General features: G+C 30.4%; 3 protein-coding genes across 3 annotated transcripts; 2 read left to right on the top strand and 1 right to left on the bottom strand.

The window, feature by feature from the left end:
* Positions 1 to 2,275: 2,275 nt before the first annotated feature.
* Positions 2,276 to 6,492, bottom strand: gammaCOP (coat protein (coatomer) gamma). The gene is made up of 8 exons (XM_065515930.1): positions 6,336 to 6,492; positions 5,476 to 6,131; positions 4,294 to 5,404; positions 4,051 to 4,232; positions 3,504 to 3,678; positions 3,257 to 3,442; positions 3,035 to 3,187; positions 2,276 to 2,965 (listed from the first exon to the last, which is right to left on the bottom strand). Exons 1-8 carry the CDS (start codon positions 6,373 to 6,375, stop codon positions 2,835 to 2,837), a joined length of 2,634 nt encoding a protein of 877 aa, XP_065372002.1. The 5' UTR covers positions 6,376 to 6,492; the 3' UTR covers positions 2,276 to 2,834.
* Positions 6,493 to 7,180: 688 nt separating this feature from the next.
* Positions 7,181 to 8,700, top strand: LOC135963920 (NKAP family protein CG6066). The gene has a single exon (XM_065515929.1). The coding sequence runs from the start codon at positions 7,254 to 7,256 to the stop codon at positions 8,640 to 8,642; it is 1,389 nt and encodes a 462-aa protein (XP_065372001.1). The 5' UTR covers positions 7,181 to 7,253; the 3' UTR covers positions 8,643 to 8,700.
* A 1,253-nt stretch (positions 8,701 to 9,953) lies between these two features.
* On the top strand, positions 9,954 to 20,739 carry gb (genderblind). Its single transcript, XM_065508567.1, has 8 exons — positions 9,954 to 10,103; positions 10,832 to 11,341; positions 15,581 to 15,825; positions 15,910 to 16,178; positions 16,627 to 16,827; positions 16,944 to 17,093; positions 17,165 to 17,342; positions 20,386 to 20,739. Exons 2-8 carry the CDS (start codon positions 10,899 to 10,901, stop codon positions 20,445 to 20,447), a joined length of 1,548 nt encoding a protein of 515 aa, XP_065364639.1. The 5' UTR covers positions 9,954 to 10,103; positions 10,832 to 10,898; the 3' UTR covers positions 20,448 to 20,739.
* Positions 20,740 to 21,006: the final 267 nt, after the last annotated feature.

Below are 21,006 nucleotides of genomic sequence, written 5' to 3'. Positions count from 1 at the left end.
ATTCACTAAAATCTAAATTCAGGGACGGAATTAGAGCATCGCATGAGCTAAAGTTCAAAATTTCGATATCAAATGCAATAATCTCACAAGAAAATGATGAAAAATTTTATTAAAAAATAAATTCTCAATACGTTTGGAATTAAGAAAAATATGATATGAAAGAGAAGAGATGAAATATCTGAAGAAACTAACAAGATTTCCTAAGAAAAGTACTGCCATTGTCGACCTAGCCACCTAAATCCGTGGCGTTGATGTACCGAGCAATGTCAGATAATATGTTCCACGGTTTTATAATCAAAGACTTCATTTTGTGGATGCACAAAATTTGTATTATTGACTAATTTTGGCCAGAATTGGTTGAACTTGACATCAGTGATATGTGATTTAAAGACAAAGTTGATATGCAGTTATGTCCCATATTTATTTATTGATTTAATATTTTACCGTAAAAGGTATGGATCAATGAAAACTTGGCAAAGGGTATATTACATTCGTCTTAAACTTTTTTCAATAAACCCACTAGTGTTTTTTGTGTTTTGTTTTTTCGAATAAAATTATGATCTTATAAATTTTCTCTGGCGTACATATTTTCTTATTGTAATCATTGATCATAAGTGTATTACTCATAATTGTTAAAAAAAAAATCAAACATGCATACATACTATAAACAGCAAGTGGGCACAGCGCCAAAAGAATTCTTTCCTTTAAACGATAAATGAAAGACTCTGACAAATAGATGTACGAGCACTTTCCTCTCTAGATGTTTAAACTTTATAGAAATGTTTCTTGTGCGGGTGATCTGTCGTAGAGAATGAGTATTTAAGAATAAATAAAAATACACATTAAGTGCAATATTATTTACTATACGGCGATCCCTCCATATGTTTGAGGTTCTTTGGGAGAGATTGAGATATAAAGCTGTATGATAATAATACTATAAACACGGGGCATTAGCCTCTTTGGCGACATAGGATACAGTGGTTTGTGATGCATTACATGTGAAACAATATAAATTTTATGCTTTTTGTTCATTATTAATAAACATTAGTTTTGATTTAGGATTGAATGACGAAACTACGGACATACATGAATGAATGAATGCATTTATAATAAATTAACAAATATTGTATGTAACATGGGTCAAAATTCTGAAATGATCGAGTTTGTACATAGTTACAATTTAGTGGCGGCAATAATAAATGCTCATGCATAAAATTAATAATAATAATACCGTCCTATGTCCGCCTACAAAAGAACAATTTACAAACGAAACTAACGTATGCAGAAAATAAGTGCAAGAACAATTTTGACGCTGGCCAAAAAATAAATATTTTTTCAGGACTCATTTTGAATTTGTGATGCACAAATTTACAGCATTGACGAATGCACCCTTATCGCTAAGCTTCCGTTACCGAAATAACTTCAAATACCGTCACCGCTAAAATACCATTACTGAAATAATCCAAATTAGCGTTACTGTTACATTTTCATCATTTCGAATCGGGAGCCAACCTTGCTTTCAAATAAAAACCAGCAAAAATACGACCATCAAACTCAAATAAAATACCCATGCCGACTACCGTTATCGCTAAGCAACCGTTACCGATATTATCGTAAATACCGATACCAAATTTGACAGCTTGTTTTAAATGTTCGTAAACTTTGTTAAGGTATTTACAGACGACAATATAGTGTATTCATACTTTTTCAAATTTAAAATATTATTAAATCCATACGAGTTGTCTAGAAATATTTTTGAAAAATACGTTTCTTTATACATATATTTAATAAGTCAGACGGAAATTACCGTTATCATTAAAATTCTGTTACCGAAATAAACCAAAATAGCGTTTTAACGCTCGCTACCATTACGGAAATAATCTAAATTTGAGTTATCGTTACCTTCATCCGTTTCAAAACGGTGCCAACCTTAGGTTTAATGTTAGAAAAAACTGTAAACCGAATTCGAGTAACGTTTTCGTTTTTAAAACGAATTCATATATTTTGATGATCTGTTAACCGAATTCACATGATTTATTCGTTTGAAAAAATAAACATCTAAATATATATCTTTGCGATTTTGTTTGAGAAGATATTTACGATTGTACATTTGTCCAGTTTTTTACACTGAAACCACTGTGTCTGTACATGAAATTAAATAAACATTAATTTTAAAATGGGAAATTTGACCATAGTAGTATTTTTTATTAAAAGAGACGGCAGGCAGTATATTTAAATAGAAAGACTTGTGAAAATATAATAAAAAACCAATGGATATTTTTTAAATTGCATACAAGAAATTTATTTCAGAGTCAATGGCAAAGTAAATTAATACTGAACATTGAAATACAAACAAATAATAAATCATAAAAAAATCATTCATCATATTTAAGTAATATTATTTTTTTTTTTTTTGAGAGCAGTTTTTGTTTATTTTTTATTATAATTTTGTATATTATTAACTTATAAATACTAAATAAAATGCTTAATTTATTAACGTTTAATGATTTTCCAAACACAAACAAAATAAACAGTTTATGATAATTTTCGTAGGTATAAAAAAGGAAATTTTTTTTAATTTTCGCAAAAACTAACATGAATGTTTAAAGTAAACGGAAAAACGAATTGAATTCGAAAAACGAATGTTATAACTGAATTATGCCTATATAAAGATGTGTATATACTTTTAGAGTTTAAATATTTTTCCATAGAAAAAAAACTCCTTTTTTATATAAAAATATTATAAAGAGTTTCATATAAATCATATTGTGTGTATTGAATTGGTATAGAAAACCTCAGAGCTACGGAAGTTTCTTTGAAATGTCAATTTGATCCTATCCAATGGCTGCTGTAACCAATTCTGCCACATCGGGATCTGTGGTACGTACAGTTAACTGCATGGTGACACCTTCCGATAAAGCTAATTTAGAACGCACCAATATTTCCGCTCCTCCTCTAAATGTGCCTAGAATAAATAAAAATTATATATTTTTTAAATTTCTTTAATTAATTCTAAATTAACAAGAAAACCTACCAGAACATAGTAATGTATGAGTAGCCACACCTTCGGGAACTTTCTCTGACAGATTGGCGGGAGCTAGACCTAAGAATTTTATAATTGTATTTATGGCTTCTTGTAAAGTATTAACCGCCGATAATGAGTAGGTATCTTCTGCTTCAACCCATTCTAAAATTATTTAATAAGAAATTAAAATTTACTTCTAGTTTAATGAAATTTTGTTAAAAGCAAACAAACCCTCTGTATCGGCTGCATCCCATACTGCTTGGAAATTACTCTTTTTATTCTTTTGTATTTGGTCGGCTACAGTTACTTCCAAATCTTCCAACATGTATTCATCATCGTAACCTTCTTCGGAGTCAGGTTCGCCGGTATTAGGATCACAATCTTTAACCACAAAACGTAAAGTGGCTCCAAATGATGCTAAAAAATAAATAATGTTATGATTTTCATTTATATACAAATTAAAATTTGGTAGAATTACCAGCTGAACTGCCGACATCTTGAGGGAATTCCACTATAACAAACGTGGTTTGCAAATCATTGTATGGTAATTTTGGACAGGGTATAACAGCACGGGTTATGAAGCCCTCGGGTATTGTCAATTCAACACGTACATTTTCCAAAATTTGATCCGATAAAGTGTTGAGACAATCGAACTATAAAAAACAAGCCACAAAATAGATTATAACTTAACAAAAGTACATATCAAATTAAATTATTTAAGGGTTACTATGAAAATTATATTTGGGGTATTCACACGGTCAACTATTTGGTCATATTGTCATAATGTCCTAATATATTTTTGATAGTTTAAACAAATTTTTGTTGTGTTTCAAACAAAAAAGTGCTAAACTAATAACACTATTTGAACTATGTTTATTGTTTTGTCATAATATAATACTATTTTTTTTAAAACACAACAACTATTATAATGTATTAGGACATTATGACAATATGACCAAATAGTAGACCATGTGAATACCCCAATTATTATTGCTTTTTTAATGCATATGACACTTTTCTCTTACCTGGAATACAACATGATTGGCGAATATATGTTTAATACAGGATACAGTATATTCCGTTTCACTTTCTGTAAGTTGAATAGCGGGTGTAGTGCGATGAATAGGACCCAAAGCTTGAATACCAGGCAATTGAGCCAATCTGGCGGCACTCTCTTCTTCTCTAGTAATTTTGGGAACACGAGGAGCTAAAGCAAAAGGAAAATAATTACTAAAAAACAAACATCTATACCAACAAATTTAACTAACCATTCGAAATTAACATGGCTTCATCCTTGATTTCTTCCTTAACAACTGTTGCTTTAGGTACAATCGATAAATCAAATCCACTGCTGCAATCACCATTCAAATGCTCGACCAAAGCCTTTTCCAACAAAGCCACTGAACATGTTTCACGTTCAATAATATAATGTTTAAATATATCAGTTTTTTCTGTTTGCAAAAGATGCAAATAGTAGGTGGCACGATCACGAACTTCATCGTCTGGATCCATTTGACAACGACCCAAGAGAACAAGTATATTGCCTACAAGAGCCGGACAAGAGGCTCCAAATTGTGCCAAAGCGGTGACGGCAGCGGCTCTTACTATGGGACTCTCCAAGATGACACGATTATATATAAATCTTATATACTTAGAAGGTTGAATGGCAAAAGGACCTTCCTTGCCCAAGAGATGTAAAATACGTACGGCCAAAGACACATGTTCACAGTCCTCAATGAACTCACACAAATGTGACAGGCCAGATTCTTTTGCTTCGGCATTTTCTTCAATAATTGTGATAATAGTATCCACAATGGAGGTTTTATATTCTAAGCCTCCCTCCTCACGCAACATACCACTAAGGAAATTCATTAAAACACTGTGCTTTCTTGGATATTTTGTGCACAAAGAACAGATTGCTTGAACAACAACCACCTTAAATTCATCAGAGATTTCGGCAACAAATGAAGATATCTGTTTCATTAAACGTTCTACGGAAGATTCAGCTCCAGTTTTCAGTAAAGTGGTAATGGCAAGAGTAGCCACTGAACGGTTAGAGTCGGCAATAAGGCCCTCTAAATCTAAATTGCAAGTAGTAACGGCAGCCGGATGAGTCATAGCCACCTTGTTAAGAGTACGAACAGCGGCGAAACGTAAAGTGGCTTTGGGTGAACTGCAGAAAAGTTGAAGTATGGAGAAAGCTGGTGATAAAACACGAGCATTGGTATTTTTCAAATTGACTATAGCATGAGCGGCCTCATAAATGACCATTTCACTTTTGTGGCGCAAGCAAGATTCAATAAAGGTGAACATGGGAGATTCAGACATTTCATCGGCCGAAATATCTTCTTCTTCAATAAGTTTGCAAGCTATGCGAATCTAAAATGAAGTCAAAAAAAAATTTATTCAAAAAATATTTTCATTATATTGTTATTGAAAATTAAACTTACCAACATGCAAACAGCATAAGGACTTTTCATAGAATTACGAGTCAATTTATTAACCAATTTGGTGACAGCCAAACGATCAGATTTGCGAATGTGGTATAAAAGACCCAAAGCATGATATTGAACCATGATGTTATCACTGTTCAAGGCCTCTTGAGCCTCGTTGGCCCAGCGTTTTACCACATCTCCTGCAGTACTAGCCAATCTCAAAGAGCTCACCAAAGCGGCACAAGACACAGCAGCATTTTTGTCCACTATACATTGTTTCATGTACCGCTCCACTGCCTGAAGCATGGTGTTGTCGGTAATACTGCAAAGAGCGCGTATGGCGGCGGCTCTGTATAAATCTTCTTTACCAGTCATGTCCTTGGTCAATGAGCTGGTAACAATGATAACATCCTCAGCAATGGAGGACAACTCTTTAATACCCAAGTAAACCATTCGACGTAAGACGACATCCTTGGACTGGAACAATTTAGTCATAGCAAAGAAGCAGTCGGTAGCCTCCCGTGTGCCCAACTGTTCGCCTTGATTGATCAAATACAAAATCTTGGTCAAAATGTGTATACATTTCCTGGGATTGACGGGAGTGTCATTGAAGGCTCGCGTCTCCTGCAATACCGATGTTTTCTCCAAATTTTGGTAGATATTGCTGGGACCTGATGATAATTTATTGTTTTTAAAAAATTTCATGTTTAGCACGACTTTTAAACACCTCGATATAACTTTTTAATCTAGTCCTACTACTATATTTTTTTGTTTTATGTAAAGTAATGCAGTCATCGAACATTCTTTATCTTTATAGAAATTTTGATTGCGCTAATCTGATGGTTTGTTTTCTGGCCTTTCATTTGTTTACTTACCCTCCTCTTCATCTTCTTTTTCACGACGGAAAGAACCCATGTCTGTTATTGATATTTTTTAACTTTAATACACCAAAATGATTCAAATATTTTTTAATAAAAATTGGTAGAATTTTTCTTTAGCAGCCTAAAAAATTTACACGTCACACAGATTAATAGAAGAATGTCAAAATTGCATGAAAGGCATTGCCAAGTCAAATAATTTGTTTGACTATTGGACATAGCGATGCCAGATATTGGGAAACATTATTGGCCAGTCCCTATTTCCCAAGTGTTTCAACTCCAGATGTCCTTAAATCCGAAAATATGCACCGGTTTGCTAAAATCAAGATTTTATTTTTTTGATGTAGAAAAAAATTAAAATTAATTAAACTAAAACAAAATCAAATAAAATAAAAAACGAAAGTACAAATCAATAAAATAAACATGTCCAAAACATAGATGACAACTAGATAGGTAACTGAGAGCCAAAAACATAAGTCTGTTGTCAAAAACTAATTCTATGCGTTTATTCTATGTCCATTATTGAATACTTGATACTTTTTGGTTATACACTACAATACTTTTTGAAATTTTGGTTTGTATTAATACAAAATATTGTATTAATGAACTGAAATGTTATTTTGGGGTATCGGTAGCCATTCTAGGAAAATATGCCTAAATAACAAATATTTTTATAATGTGAAAATCATTTATTTTAACATAAACACATAAATTGCATAAATTTCAATAATACCAAATTGTTGACATTTAAATTGGCAGCATTTAAATGAAAGGTATGGCACCACTGTACATAAGCAAATGTCAAACAAAGAAAATAAAACGCAGCTGACTGAACAAAAAAACGTTTATAGTTTATTGATGGCTTGTAAAAATAAATTATTTAAGAAATTTAATTAAATAATAATAATATTCATAATGAGATCGCCTACTAGATCCAGAAGTAGACATAGATCTCCAGAAGAACGCCGCAGACGTTCCACGTCGAGAGAGCGCAAAGAAAAAGATCGACGAAACAGACACTATAGAAGTAGATCTAAATCACCGCAAAGGAAAAAAAGTCCCAACCGTAGGGAAAACAACCGGCGCAATTCGCGCAGTACTTCGCCATCTGCTAACAAAAGTAAAAATCATTACAGAAAAAGTCCCAGCAGAAGAGAGAGCAGGCGTTCACGTAGTAAAGACAGGCGCAGGAGTGCTTCCAGCAGTTCATCAGATCGTAGTCGTAGTTCGCATAAAAAACCTGTGGAACGATGGCCCAATGATAAGTATCATGAAAATAACCACAGAGAAAGAGCTAACAATCCATTTCGTGGTCAACCTTCGGCTTCTTTTCCACAAGAGGAAAGAAAACGTCATGGCGTGGGTTTTCGACCGAATGGCCGAAACGACAACAAATACAACAAAGTAGATGCAAAATATATGACACAGCGGCGGGGAGAACGTGAAGTAATAGGCATAGAAGGAGTAGAAGAGATATGGGGAAAAAGTCCAGCTCGTCCTGAAGTTTATTCCGAAGATGAGGACGATGAGGATGTTAAACTTTTAGAGCACACCTACCAAGGACCCAAGAAGAAAAAATCCAAAAAGGGTAAAAAGAAGTCAAGTAAGAAATCGAAGAAAAAGAAAACCAAGAAACGAAAGAAGTCCAAAAGTAAGAAGAAGAAACAGAAAACTTCGTCAGATTCTTCATCGGAAGATTCAGAATCTTCATCATCAAGTTCAAGCGATTCATCTGATAGCGATACCTCCAGTGATGATGAAATGTGGGTAGAAAAAACATCTGATAATATGAATAAATCGTCAAAAACAAAAAAATCTAAAAAAATTAAAAAACAAAAGAAATCGAAAAAATCTGAAGAGTTTGATGATAAATATCATGCAAAAGCCAATTCTTCGAAACATACCCACAGTCAGGGACAAGAAGAAGAAGACGAGTTTGGTCCTACAGTGCGCCAAACAGGCGGACTTAATCAAAAAGACTTTGGGCGTGCTTTGCTGCCTGGTGAAGGTGCTGCTATGGCAGCTTATATAGCCGAGGGCAAACGCATACCACGTCGTGGTGAAATTGGTTTAACATCTGACGAGATTGCCACCTTCGAGTCGGTCGGCTATGTCATGAGCGGTAGCAGACATCGTCGCATGGAAGCTGTACGTATACGTAAAGAGAATCAAATTTATTCGGCCGATGAGAAACGTGCACTGGCCATGTTCAGCAAGGAGGAGCGACAAAAGCGTGAAAATAAGATTTTATCACAATTTAAGGATATGATTAATTCAAAGTTACATGCTAAGGAAAAGAAATAAACATATGTACATAGATTTAGATTTTATCAGAAAATACAACAACTTTTGTAAAAATTTACGTTAATTTGTTTTTATTTCATTTGTATGATTTACCGTTGTATTTCCTGCTTTACAACACTACTAATGGGAATAGATGCCGGATTTTCAATGAGGCAGTTAATGCAAATTAGGGGTTGTATAGAGGAAAAATAAGGTATCGATGTTTCCAATTAAAATATTGTTAGTTTGGCCAGACTATTTCTCAAAATGATTGCCCTGGTGGATCGGATAAAAAGGATTTTTTTTAAAGTTTGTATGGTTTTTTCATATTTTTGACATAGAATTATTTAAAGTTTATACTGATACGTAACTAACATTATATAAATTTCCGAAAACAGTTTTTTTCGTTTTTCTAAATTCAATCTAGTTCGAATTTTATTTGAATTTTTCGAAACCTATTTTCCCCAGTCTATGTTTAAGATAAAAAATATGTACTGAGCGTAATTTCATAAGCTTTCCATTGGTTTATAATACTTTATCAGCCCAATTATGAATAACAAATTCCGAGGGAGTTTGTTCCCCGGGAGTTTTTTCTCATTGAAATTGTATAGGAAAAATGAGAAAAGGGAAAAAACTCCCACGGAATTTTTATTCATAATTGTGCTGTATATGTAAATTCATTGGGTTATAAAATAAACATACATATTTTCAATTAATATGAGTGGTATATTTTCATACAAAATACTGTCATTTATTTGTTTTTGTTTATATTATGCGATAAGTGAAAAAAGTGGTTATTACAATATTTTAGCTAGAAATTTTTTGTCTTGCACATATGGCTAGATAGCATTTCTAGAAAAAAATAGGTTTCAAAAATTTTTTTAAAATTTGGATTAAAAATGTATTTTACAATTAATTTTGTTTACAATTTTTCTATTTTTAAGTTATAGCAGTAATATGTTTATTGAACCTTGAGAGCTTTGTATCACTTCAGTGAATGACTAAATACTTTTTTTAAAACCGAAATTATCGTTTTTTTATTCGGACCGTTTTTTAATATTCTATCGCTTATCAACACTATACAAAATATAAACAAAAGGCAGTTCTGAAAGAAAGAGAGAAGTATAAAACTCTTTTATCTTTTTTCTCGTGACAATTCTATATTCTTTCTTATTGAAATTTCAGTGATAGTGGTTGCACGCGTGTTTACATTTTCTTATCACAAATTGCAAAGTAGCAAAAAAATATAACAAAAAAGTTATTATTTAAAATATAAACAATATCATTGAAGTCATAAAAAACCATTAATATAAATAAAAACAAACGATTTAGATAATCTAATGTTTGGAAAATTTAAATGACCGACTTTCTAACCTAAAATATCTAGAACACCATTGTGAAACAAGAAGGTGTTTTTAAATAAATAAAACGGTGACACACATTTTTGACACCCATAAAAGGGGGTTGTATGCGAGAGAGCGAGTAAGTATAATAAATGCAGCTGTTAATGCATTTTTGTAAAATATAAACGAAAGAACTGAGCAAAACAAAACAGACAAATATATTAAAAAGGTTAAGCACAAGCGTTGCCACTCAAATTATTTTTCCTACCAAATTTCTAGTTAAAAACTACCAAAACTTACCAAATTTTAAATAGTTGAGAAATGCTATATAGATTCGAGGATTCAAAATTAATAGATAACTTAAAATTATATTATTTCTGCTATAAAAAAAATTACCCAGAGGAAGAATATTATTTTACACAATTACCTGACTAAACTAAATATTTAAGATAATTCTGTCTTCATATTTTACACATAATTTTATTATTTTCGATTAACTTACATAGTTTTTTCGGTATGATTTTTATTATTTTGTTCTTAAAAATACTTATTCAGATATATAGTAGCCTACCAAAATGCGACAAAAATCGGAACAAACCAACCAAACTGCCAAAAGTCAATTTGTTAACTTGAAATTAACTTGAAATTTTGGTCCAATTGGACCAAAGCGGCAACGCTGTTACACACCAGCATTATCTGTTTTTTTTTTTAGCAACAGCATCAACAACAATAAACCGGCATTTGTGTGTGAACTATACCAGTAAACAATTTCCTATTGTTTATTTATTTATTTGATTTTGTTATTTTTCTTAAGTAAATGTGCACACGATAACTACCATAGTAATAATTTATTGCTCTTTATTTCAGCTGTAATTATTATTTTTAGTTGAGTTTAAAACGTGGAGCGGACAGAACGTTTGCTTGAGAACGCAAAATGCCCACACAAGATTTACAGTCACCCACTAGTGAAATGGTGTTACTAACACCCAACACTGAAAATCCACCAAATATTATGGCGAACTCAATGTCAACAGCGAATGATCACAATAAACGTGGTGCCTCCGTGGAGTCAAACAACAGTAGAGTACAAATGAAAAAGCAATTAGGTTTACTTGAGGGTGTGGCCATTATTTTGGGCATCATATTCGGTTCCGGTATTTTTATTTCTCCTAAAGGTGTCATAAATGAAGTTGAAGCTGTGGGCACATCTCTTGTAATATGGGTGCTTTGTGGTCTGCTGTCTATGATTGGAGCTCTGTGCTATGCCGAATTGGGCACCTCTATACCCAAGTCTGGTGGTGATTATGCGTATATCTTGGAAGCTTATGGTTCATTGCCCGCATTTCTTTATCTTTGGGATGCTATGATGATTTTTGTGTGAGTAATTGTTGATTTAAAGCTCTGTATAGTGTGTATTTATTGTATTATTAATGTATGTATATTCGGCATGTCTTTATTTTATTCTATTACTTAGAAATTTACTTATTATTTTATGTTTTAAGTACTTAACTTAATGTCTGTAAAGTAGTGGCCTTGATTATATCATTTGAAATTGTTGTTTGCCGTACAATACAATCAGTATTGTGTTCTTAACATGTCTACAAGTTCATTTGATTTTAATTAATCTCCCACTTTGTATTGTACAAGTATTGTTTAAAAGTACTTATTTGCTATGGATTTTGCACCAATTGCTTTAATTTTTTTAAACTAGTTATTTGCATTTTTTAAATAGAAATTTATTATAGTTGTAATTAAAATGTTGGCCAGGTATGTCCAAATTTTGGTTAAATTTGAGTAGACACCGGAAAATAGATTTCCAAAAAATTTGTAATTTCCACAATATTAATTTTGGTTCATAAATATGCATGTGATTACGATATAAGCGATGTACATTGGGTTCAAATGTGTCCAAAGTGACGATAAATTCAGGGAAAACGTAATTTTATTATATTTTTATTTTCTATTGATAAATAACACAGAGGTGCAGAGTAAAATATAACTTATAAAACATATATGGAACATTTCATTTTCAAAACTATCATTAGTTTTTTTTTGTTTTTAAAATATAAAGGTTTTATTTTTTTTGTTATTCTATACATTATGAAATAAAGTTTATTTTCGTATTGGTTGACTATTGCATAAAGCTGACATGAATATTGTTGATTTAAATTCCATGATATATTGGTGAAATCACAAGGATGTTGAAAATTAAAATTAATCTTTTCACTTTCATCCTTATAAGTTTGACTGTTCACGATATATATACAAACAAATTAAAATTCGCTAAATATATTCGAAATATATGTTCGAAGTTTTACAATATTTTTCATATGTTATTCGTATTGAAATGTTCAAATGTTCGTAACTTGAATGTTTAACACGTACATGATTATACTTAAATTAAAGATTTATTTTTGTAGATTAGCGTGAAAAATACTTGTTCTTAAACAATCAATATTTCTGTCAGGTAAGATAAAAACACATAGATCCTATGTGTGATTATTTTGGGTAATTTCTAGTTTCCTCTCTAGGTGAATTTCTTTACTATTAAAACATTTGTTTCTAAAATATCGAACTTCGTAAGTATTTGATCGCTGTGTATCGTTTTGATTGACTTAGAGAAAGTGGCAAATATGTTTTATTGTGTTTTTTTGTGGCAATAAAGTCAGACTGGGGCCACATATTACACCACTCTGTATTGGAATAGGTCAATCTATAATTGTTATTAGTATTTTTGCAACATAGTTTTACGGCAAATCTACTCCGTATGCTATGAATGTATGTTCATATGAATGAATGATTTATACAAATATTTATTCTTAAATTGCTTATGTATGTCATCATCTTAGTACAATAGAACACTTTTATTAGTTTTTATTAATTTTTAAAAGAACTGACTTTTTGTGGGTTAGTTTCTTAGAAAATTATAAAAAACTTTATGAAAAACTTTTAATAGTAAAATATTAAAAAAAAAAATTATATGTCCCATTATTTTTTTTTGTCCCAACAGACTAAATAATAAGAGTATGTACTTGTATACCTACCTTTTTCGCCATATCAAAAGTCTAGACACTTGAAATCTATTTGCTGACAGCAAACTTATTTTTTTTAATGGTCTAGATTCAAGCTAAGTAGATATACACGATACTTAATGGGTATGCACAATTTTTATTGGACTTTTATTAATTTAAATTTTTGTTAATTGCTTTTAATTAATTTAACATTTTGATGAACTGCTTTCGATGAAGATTTCTTATTAATCTTAGATAATTAAAGATCAGTAGTTCTCAACAGTATGAAGAAAGGTTCGTAAAAACCAAATAACAAATTATTTTATAAAATATGTATAGAAATATATAAATCTAAATAACATCACTATAGCTATACAATTTTCTAAGCTATGCTTTTAAATTTACATATGTTGTTTGTGATGATATGTTTATGTTTTTTTTTCTTCAGAAAACTGATAAGAATTTTTAAAATTGATTATTTTTGTTAGTTAATTGAAACACTAATTAGTTTGCCCTTTGATATGTTTCAAATCAATTATGAAAATAATCAGTTTAATTAGTAGCAGTCAAAGTATATTTATATATACACATCTGCTCAAAATAATAGATACACCTAATTGGAAAAAAATTAAATGGCGGTAACATTGAAAATTTCCTCGCAAACGTTAAGAATACATCATATTATTAAAATTTCTATCTGGCAATGTCATGTCAGTCAAAAATCTGGCAACTATTTGCTTTCATGTTGATTTTTAAAAACGAATTTATTTGAATTACAAAAAATTATTTGCTCATAAAAATAGATACACATCAGTAATTTGTAATTTGTTTATATACAATTTTTTTTTGTGCAATTTTTTGTTCCTATTTACGTGAAACAGTAAGTATAATTTAAATTTTAGCAACAATTTTATAAAAAATAGGACTCTTTTGAAGAAAATGGGACGAAATCATCATTGTACCGAAGATGAGAAAAAAATTGTTCAAACGATGAGAAATCAAGGAAAATCATTACGGGAAATAGCAAAGAGCATAGGAAGATCTTTACATTTTGTCCAAAATGCTTTATCTAAAAAACAAAAAAGAGAAACTCGCGGTAGACCAAAGAAAACTAGTCCAGAAACAGATAGGCGGATCGTCCTTATGGTTAAAAAAGACCCTTTCATATCATCGAAAGCTATTTCTGCGGAGCTATGTAACGAAATCAGTCCACAAACAGTTCGTCGTCGTCTTTTACAAGCTAAATTGCCGGGAAGAATTGCCAGAAAAGTGCCACTAATGCGCCAAAAAAATATCAAGACAAGATTAGAATTTGCTAAAGAGCACTTACAATGGTCCGGGTGTGAAGGCGAAAAAAAATGGAGAAATATTTTATGGAGCGACGAAACAAAAATAAATTTGTTTGGAAACGACTGCCAAAGAAATGTACGCCGACCAAAAGGAAAAGAATTCCACGTTAAATTTACAAAAAAGACGGTAAAACATGGCGGGGGAAACATAATGGTTTGGGGTTGCTTTTCATGGAATGGTGTTGGTCCGATATTCCGAATAGAAGATACCATGAATGCTAGTGGGTATAGAGACATATTGGAAAACGTAATGCTTCCATATGCATCGGAAAATATGCCATTAATATGGACATTCCAGCAGGACAACGACCCAAAACATAGTTCAAGATTAGTTAAAAACTGGTTCTTGGAGAATAACGTACCTGTTTTAAGCTGGCCCAGCCAATCCCCTGATTTAAACCCAATAGAAAACTTGTGGAGTGAATTAAAGATAAGGCTTTCGAAGGAAGTTTTCAAAAATAAAGACGATTTATGGGAGAAAACGCAAAAAATATGGTACGAGATTCCATTGGAGAAGTGTCAGAACTTGATATCCAGTATGCCCAGAAGAGTGGAGAAAGTTTTACAAAACAAAGGTGGATATACTGGATACTAGCTTTACTTTAATAATAAACTAATTTTTTTAAGATAAAATTTATTAGCTTTTGTTTAATAAGAATTTTTAAAAATGTATCTATTATTATGAGCACCAAATTTTTCGAAATTTAAGAAATTTAATTTACTTTATAATATTTATTATTAATTATGAAATATTTTGTTTTTGTTTTTTACTCTCCTTTTAACTATAAATAAAAATCGACTGAATTTTTTTTATAATTTTACAATATACCATTATTTTTTTCGTTTTTAAAAAATAAATTTTGGTGTATCTATTATTTTGAGCAGATGTGTATACTTTGGTAGCAGTATTTTAATTTATTTATTTGTAATGCTTATGTTTATTTATTTTATTTTTCAATAACATATTCGCGAATTAAAGAAATAAGTCATCAATGTATAAATCTTTCTCACTTATTTTGAATTCGATCTTTTAGAAATATACTTAAATTTTATATAGCCAGATATAGCGATTTTTAGCACAAATGAACTCCTTTATTAATTAGGTTTATTTAGAAATTATGGATAATTAAAAATGTTGCACTTTTCCCCTTTGTTTAAAACATCAAATCGAAGGTCTATTCATATTTTAGTTAAGATTAAGATTTCAACTGATTTAACTTATCTATAATTTCCTTCTCTTGTAATTTCATTTATAGGCCTACAACAAATGCCATTATGGGTTTAACCTTTGCTTCGTATGTTCTACAGCCGTTTTACGAGGATGGCTGTGAAATACCCACAGCTGCTAAACAAATGTTAGCGGCGGTAACAATTTGCTTTCTCACCTATTTGAATTCGTTTTACATGAAAGTCACAACAAAAATGCAAAATGTTATTATGTTCACCAAAATAGCCGCCTTAGTTATGATTATTGTTATTGGTTTAGTATGGATGTTTATGGGTAAGTAAAAACAACAATAACAAAAAACATTGCTTACCTTTACTAATTTATACATTTTCATTTGAAAAAATAAATAAATTACAGGCCATAATGAAAATTTCACTGATGCATTTGCAAACACACAAACTGATCCCGGCAAATTATCGGTGGCCTTTTACTCGGGTATATTTTCATATGCCGGCTGGAATTACTTAAATTTCATGACTGAGGAACTTAGAGATCCCTATCGCAATTTACCCAGAGCTATTTATATATCATTGCCTTTGGTGACCGTTATTTATGTTTTGGCTAACATGGCTTATTTGGCGGTATTGAGTGCTTCAGAAATGCAGGCATCCGATGCTATAGCTGTGGTAAGTAAAATGAACTAAGTCCCAAAACCGAAAATTATTTAAAGCCCAAAGGTTGGGCATTTCATTGTGAATTAACACCCCAAATGTTCTAAATGAAATTAACCCTCCATGAAACAAACTAAGCCCGCAAACGAATAATGAACTAAGAAGAAATTTTTAAATTGTTGGTTGCCTTAAAACCGGCTTCCCGCAGTAAACACTTCTTGTATTGCCGGACTATGTCAATGCAAAAAAGACGAGAGGATAAATCTAAAAAAATTTGGGGATTTTACAAATTTTTAATACTAATACTAGAAATTGAATAAATCCCCAATAAAATAAAGCCGTTATTGTTATTCTTTGTATAAAATTTTGGGACTTTAATTCATTTTCGGTTTGGAGACTTAGTTTGTATTTCCAATGTTGTTTTCTAAATTAAGGATTTAATATCTACTTTATTCTGTTTCAGACTTTTGGTAATAAAATTTTGGGAGCTTGGTCTCTTATTATACCCATTATGGTGGCTATATCGGCATTTGGTGGTCTCTCCGTGCACATAATGACTTCTTCTCGCATGTGTTTCGTGGGTGCCCGTAATGGTCATATGCCAGCTATATTGTCTCATATTAGTGTTAAAAACTTTACACCCCTGCCATCTTTAGTATTTTTGGTATGTTTGATTTGTGTCTCCCTCTTATATTTCTCTCTAAATTGATGTGTTAATATTTACATTTACTTTTTTTATTTTTTCTTTCATAAATTAATAATAAAATTTGTAGTTTGTAGTGTGCTCTATCAATTATTATGTTGGTTTGTAGTGATGTCTATGTTCTCATCACCTACAGCAGTATAGTGGAATCGTTTTTCATTATGTTGTCAGTATCGGCTGTATTATATTTCCGCTACACTCGCCCCAATATGGAGAGACCCATTAAGGTAAGTAAATATCTAATTAATGTGTACTTTTTGTAGATTTTATGATGGTGTTAATTAAATTATTTCTAAAGGTTTCGATGTGGATACCCATAGTTTTTGTTATCATTTGTGCCTTTCTGGTGGTTGTTCCCATTTATGTAGCACCCTACGAAGTGGGTATGGGTGTTTTAATTACAGTCATTGGCATACCATTCTATTATGTGGGTGTTGTGTGGCAATCAAAGCCTCAATGGCTGTTGAATTTAACAAGTAAGTATCATATAGTGAAACCTCAATTTCAATATGCTCAAGCAGTAGTTTATATTTATTTTTTGTTATTACGTATGCGGAAAAAAATGCAACAAAATAGACTATATAAAGTACATTTTATTAATTTCTTGTAAGCAAAATATGGAAGGATTTTATTTACAGCGGTTTTGGAGCTCTTATTTGAGTTTGATGGTCTTGTTCTATTAAGTTTTTATTAAAAAATCATCTACAAATTCTATTTATGTAAAAATGTCCAAAAACCATTAATTCTTTTCAATTTAAAAATATTGGGACATTTCTTAACTTTAGAAATGCATGGAATTTGAAGGGTAATCCTTATTGAATTATACACATTTTCTTTAATTGAAATTCATTACAAAATAGCTTAATAAAGTTTATTTTTTTTTTTTATTATTATTTATTTTCAACAACCTAGCCTATTGGCCATAATCGGTTATAAATTTCTACTTAAAAAAATAGTTTACATTAAAAAATTTAAATATAAAATAAATTAAATAATTATGATATAAATTAAATAAATATTATAAATAAAATTGAACAAAGTCAAAACTTAAACTCAAACATATTACATTATAAAACATCATTATTAGATAATGATTCTTTAATTGATGTCAGTAAATTAGCAACTTGATAAGAAAAACTAGTTTCCACTAGGAAAAAAGAAATTTGATAAGTATATGTGTAACAGAAATAATCAACCATATAAAAGAGAAAGCATGGTACTCAGTACAACCTAGAAACTATAAGGGCCAAATATATGTATATGTAAATATTAGTCACTGAATGTCTGTTAGTTGATACCACCTTCAGAGATATAAACAGTAGAGGGACCAACCTATATGACAAACAATGTCATCAAAAGGGTGTATATCTAATAATCAATTACAATACTCAAATCCTAATATCATAAGTGATTCAAACAATAATCAAAACAAGTTCGAATAAGTTCATGAGAGAATGATAAATTCACCGGAAAGGTACCTATCACAGTCCACAAATCAATGTCTACACACTATCCGCAAATTAAACTTCAAACATAAATACTATTTTGGCGCCTCAACCAATTGCACTAGTGCAACACGTAAATCAAACACTAAATGTAACTCCAAACACCAAGACAGCTTACAAAACAACATTTCAGGAATTCACAAACATAACACAGTCAAGACAGTCTCATAAAATCCACAACAACGGAATGGAAATAAATTAACATGACAATGACTAAGTATGCAGAAAATCATATGATAATAAAAAAATCCATTAGCAATGCTTACATCAATTACCCCATAAAGAACCACGATTGATAGTAGTCAAAAAGCATAAGAGGATTAATGATAACCAAAACTTTATCATTGCCAAATCAGAGTTAATATCTTCAGAATATATCAACATATTAGGAGCAAAAATAACTGAAAAACAACCTGAAGGAAAAGAAAACAAGCTGAATAAATTACAAGAAAACAAAGCAAATGACACATGACTATGAACAAAGAAAAGATCAATATTAAGATTAGCCCGTCAGAAACTTAAGAATGAGATAGCAGATGGGAATGACATTATTAAGAGTGCCAGTCTTGATGATCAAGACCATTCCCTCTCTTTAATCAATCTGAGTTTAAAAAAATATTAATGAAATTTCCGCAAACCATACGATAAAAACTCTTATGTGCAATAGTTATCTGTCTTTATCAATATAAAGAAAATATTTGAGGCAATGAAAATTCAAGTAACAAGTTCATTACAATGACATAACCAACTACTTGCAATCTACAATACATTCACTCAACACAACACAACCAAATCCACTCTTACATCATATTGGAAGTTGCTAAACAATTATCCAATAAGGAAGAAAACTGCTGTAATAGCATCAATGAATTTAGATCAATATCACATGCCATTATCAGAACAGTGAACATCGCATAAAACTCAACCCAGAAAACATATACAAACCAAAACATTGTCAACCGGCGCTCAAATGTAATTGGGCTACCACCACATAACAACCTGATAAACTGACAACAAAAAAGATATAAAATTTGCAGCAAAGAATATATGAATAACTACCCTAGACTTTAATATGGCCAATCATAGAACAAATCAAAAGCATTATGTATTAAAGCTACATACAACGTACGATCTCACCAAGATATTTTACAAATCAATACATACCATCTTGCCCACAGAGCACAGTATGAATCAGAAATGTTATTTATCCGGTCATTTCAAATTTATTGTTTATTTTTTTTATTGTTTAAGTTTATTGAATGATTTTATTTTTCTTCAAATCGAATCTATTACAAAAATAATTCATTTTGTAGATGATTAAAAAACAAACAAAATCTAATTGACAAATGAAATCTATTCAAATAAATAATTTGTTATTGTTGGGAATGTTTTTATGGAATGAATTGCTAAAAGTTTTAAATCTGATAGAAGATTTTATTGAATTATTGAAGTGTGTTGAAAAACAACAAAATTGTGTAGATATTTATTTTCATGATATTATTCACTTTAATTGGAATTAACGATCAAATAAAATTTCAAAAAGTCCAAATTAGCAATTTACAGCAGATTGATATGAATTTTTTTGGAAAACTTTTTATGCTCCTCTTTAAATATTTTATCGATAATTGGTTTATTTTCTACCTTTAATTGTCACCTGAGATAAAATATGACAAATTGTTTTCAATGTAAATAGAAAAGTTATTGAAACAATTACAAATATTTTTTTCAAGGAGTTCTTTTGTTATTATTTTGAAATAACTAAAGGTCAGATTTTCAAATGGATTTTTAAAGTATTATGACAAAAACATAACCTAATTCAAAACGAGTCCTGAAAAACCTATAGCTGAATTTTTTTTTTAGCGTCAACTATTTTATTGCAATTTTTTCCTTCAAAAATTAATATATAGAGATATATTTTTTACTTACCAAAGACAATGATTTAAATGATTCAACACTGTCGTTTATAGTGCTAGCTTGTATTATAATAACTGCTTTTATTTTATTCTATTTTCAGATTCTTTAACATTTACTTGCCAAAAATTATTCATGTCCGCCAAAGAAGAGAAATATGACTAAATATTAGTAGTAACGCCTAAGTTGCCTGCCCATCAATTTAGAAGCATACATTTAAATCATTTTTATAATTTATTTTTTTATCATAAAATTATAAATACAATCACCTAAGAAGAAAGAATCATGCATTACATGACATCACATCACATCAAAAGAAAACAACATAATTACCTGATAATATCTATTGCATTTCTTTTGATTTGTTTTATACTCAACATTTAAAATATAAAATTCTTTTGTTATTTGACTTTATTATTGAAATATCTTTTTAGTTACTTTTATATTAACGTTCATTTACCAAGTTGTACTAACTGTTTTCTTATTTTCATACTAATCAAACACCAAATATGCACAAATAATATAATATGATTTTAATTTAAACTTAATTTTTTATAAAACTATAAAAAAAGTTTTTTTGACAAACAATTTGTGTGATCCCGAATTATTATTTTCTAATTTCATTATGTTTTAATTATCGTCGAAAGTTTTTGCACGTATAAAAAATCTCCTTTAAAAGAATCTTGGTTATATATAATGCCTATCTAAATTTTAACTCTTTTTT

This window comes from Calliphora vicina, chromosome 1 (assembly GCF_958450345.1).
Source record: "Calliphora vicina chromosome 1, idCalVici1.1, whole genome shotgun sequence".
In the NCBI taxonomy this organism is placed as follows: Eukaryota; Metazoa; Arthropoda; class Insecta; order Diptera; family Calliphoridae; genus Calliphora; species Calliphora vicina.
The sequence above is the reverse complement of the archived record's forward strand: the minus strand, read 5'-3'. Positions and strand labels throughout refer to the sequence as shown.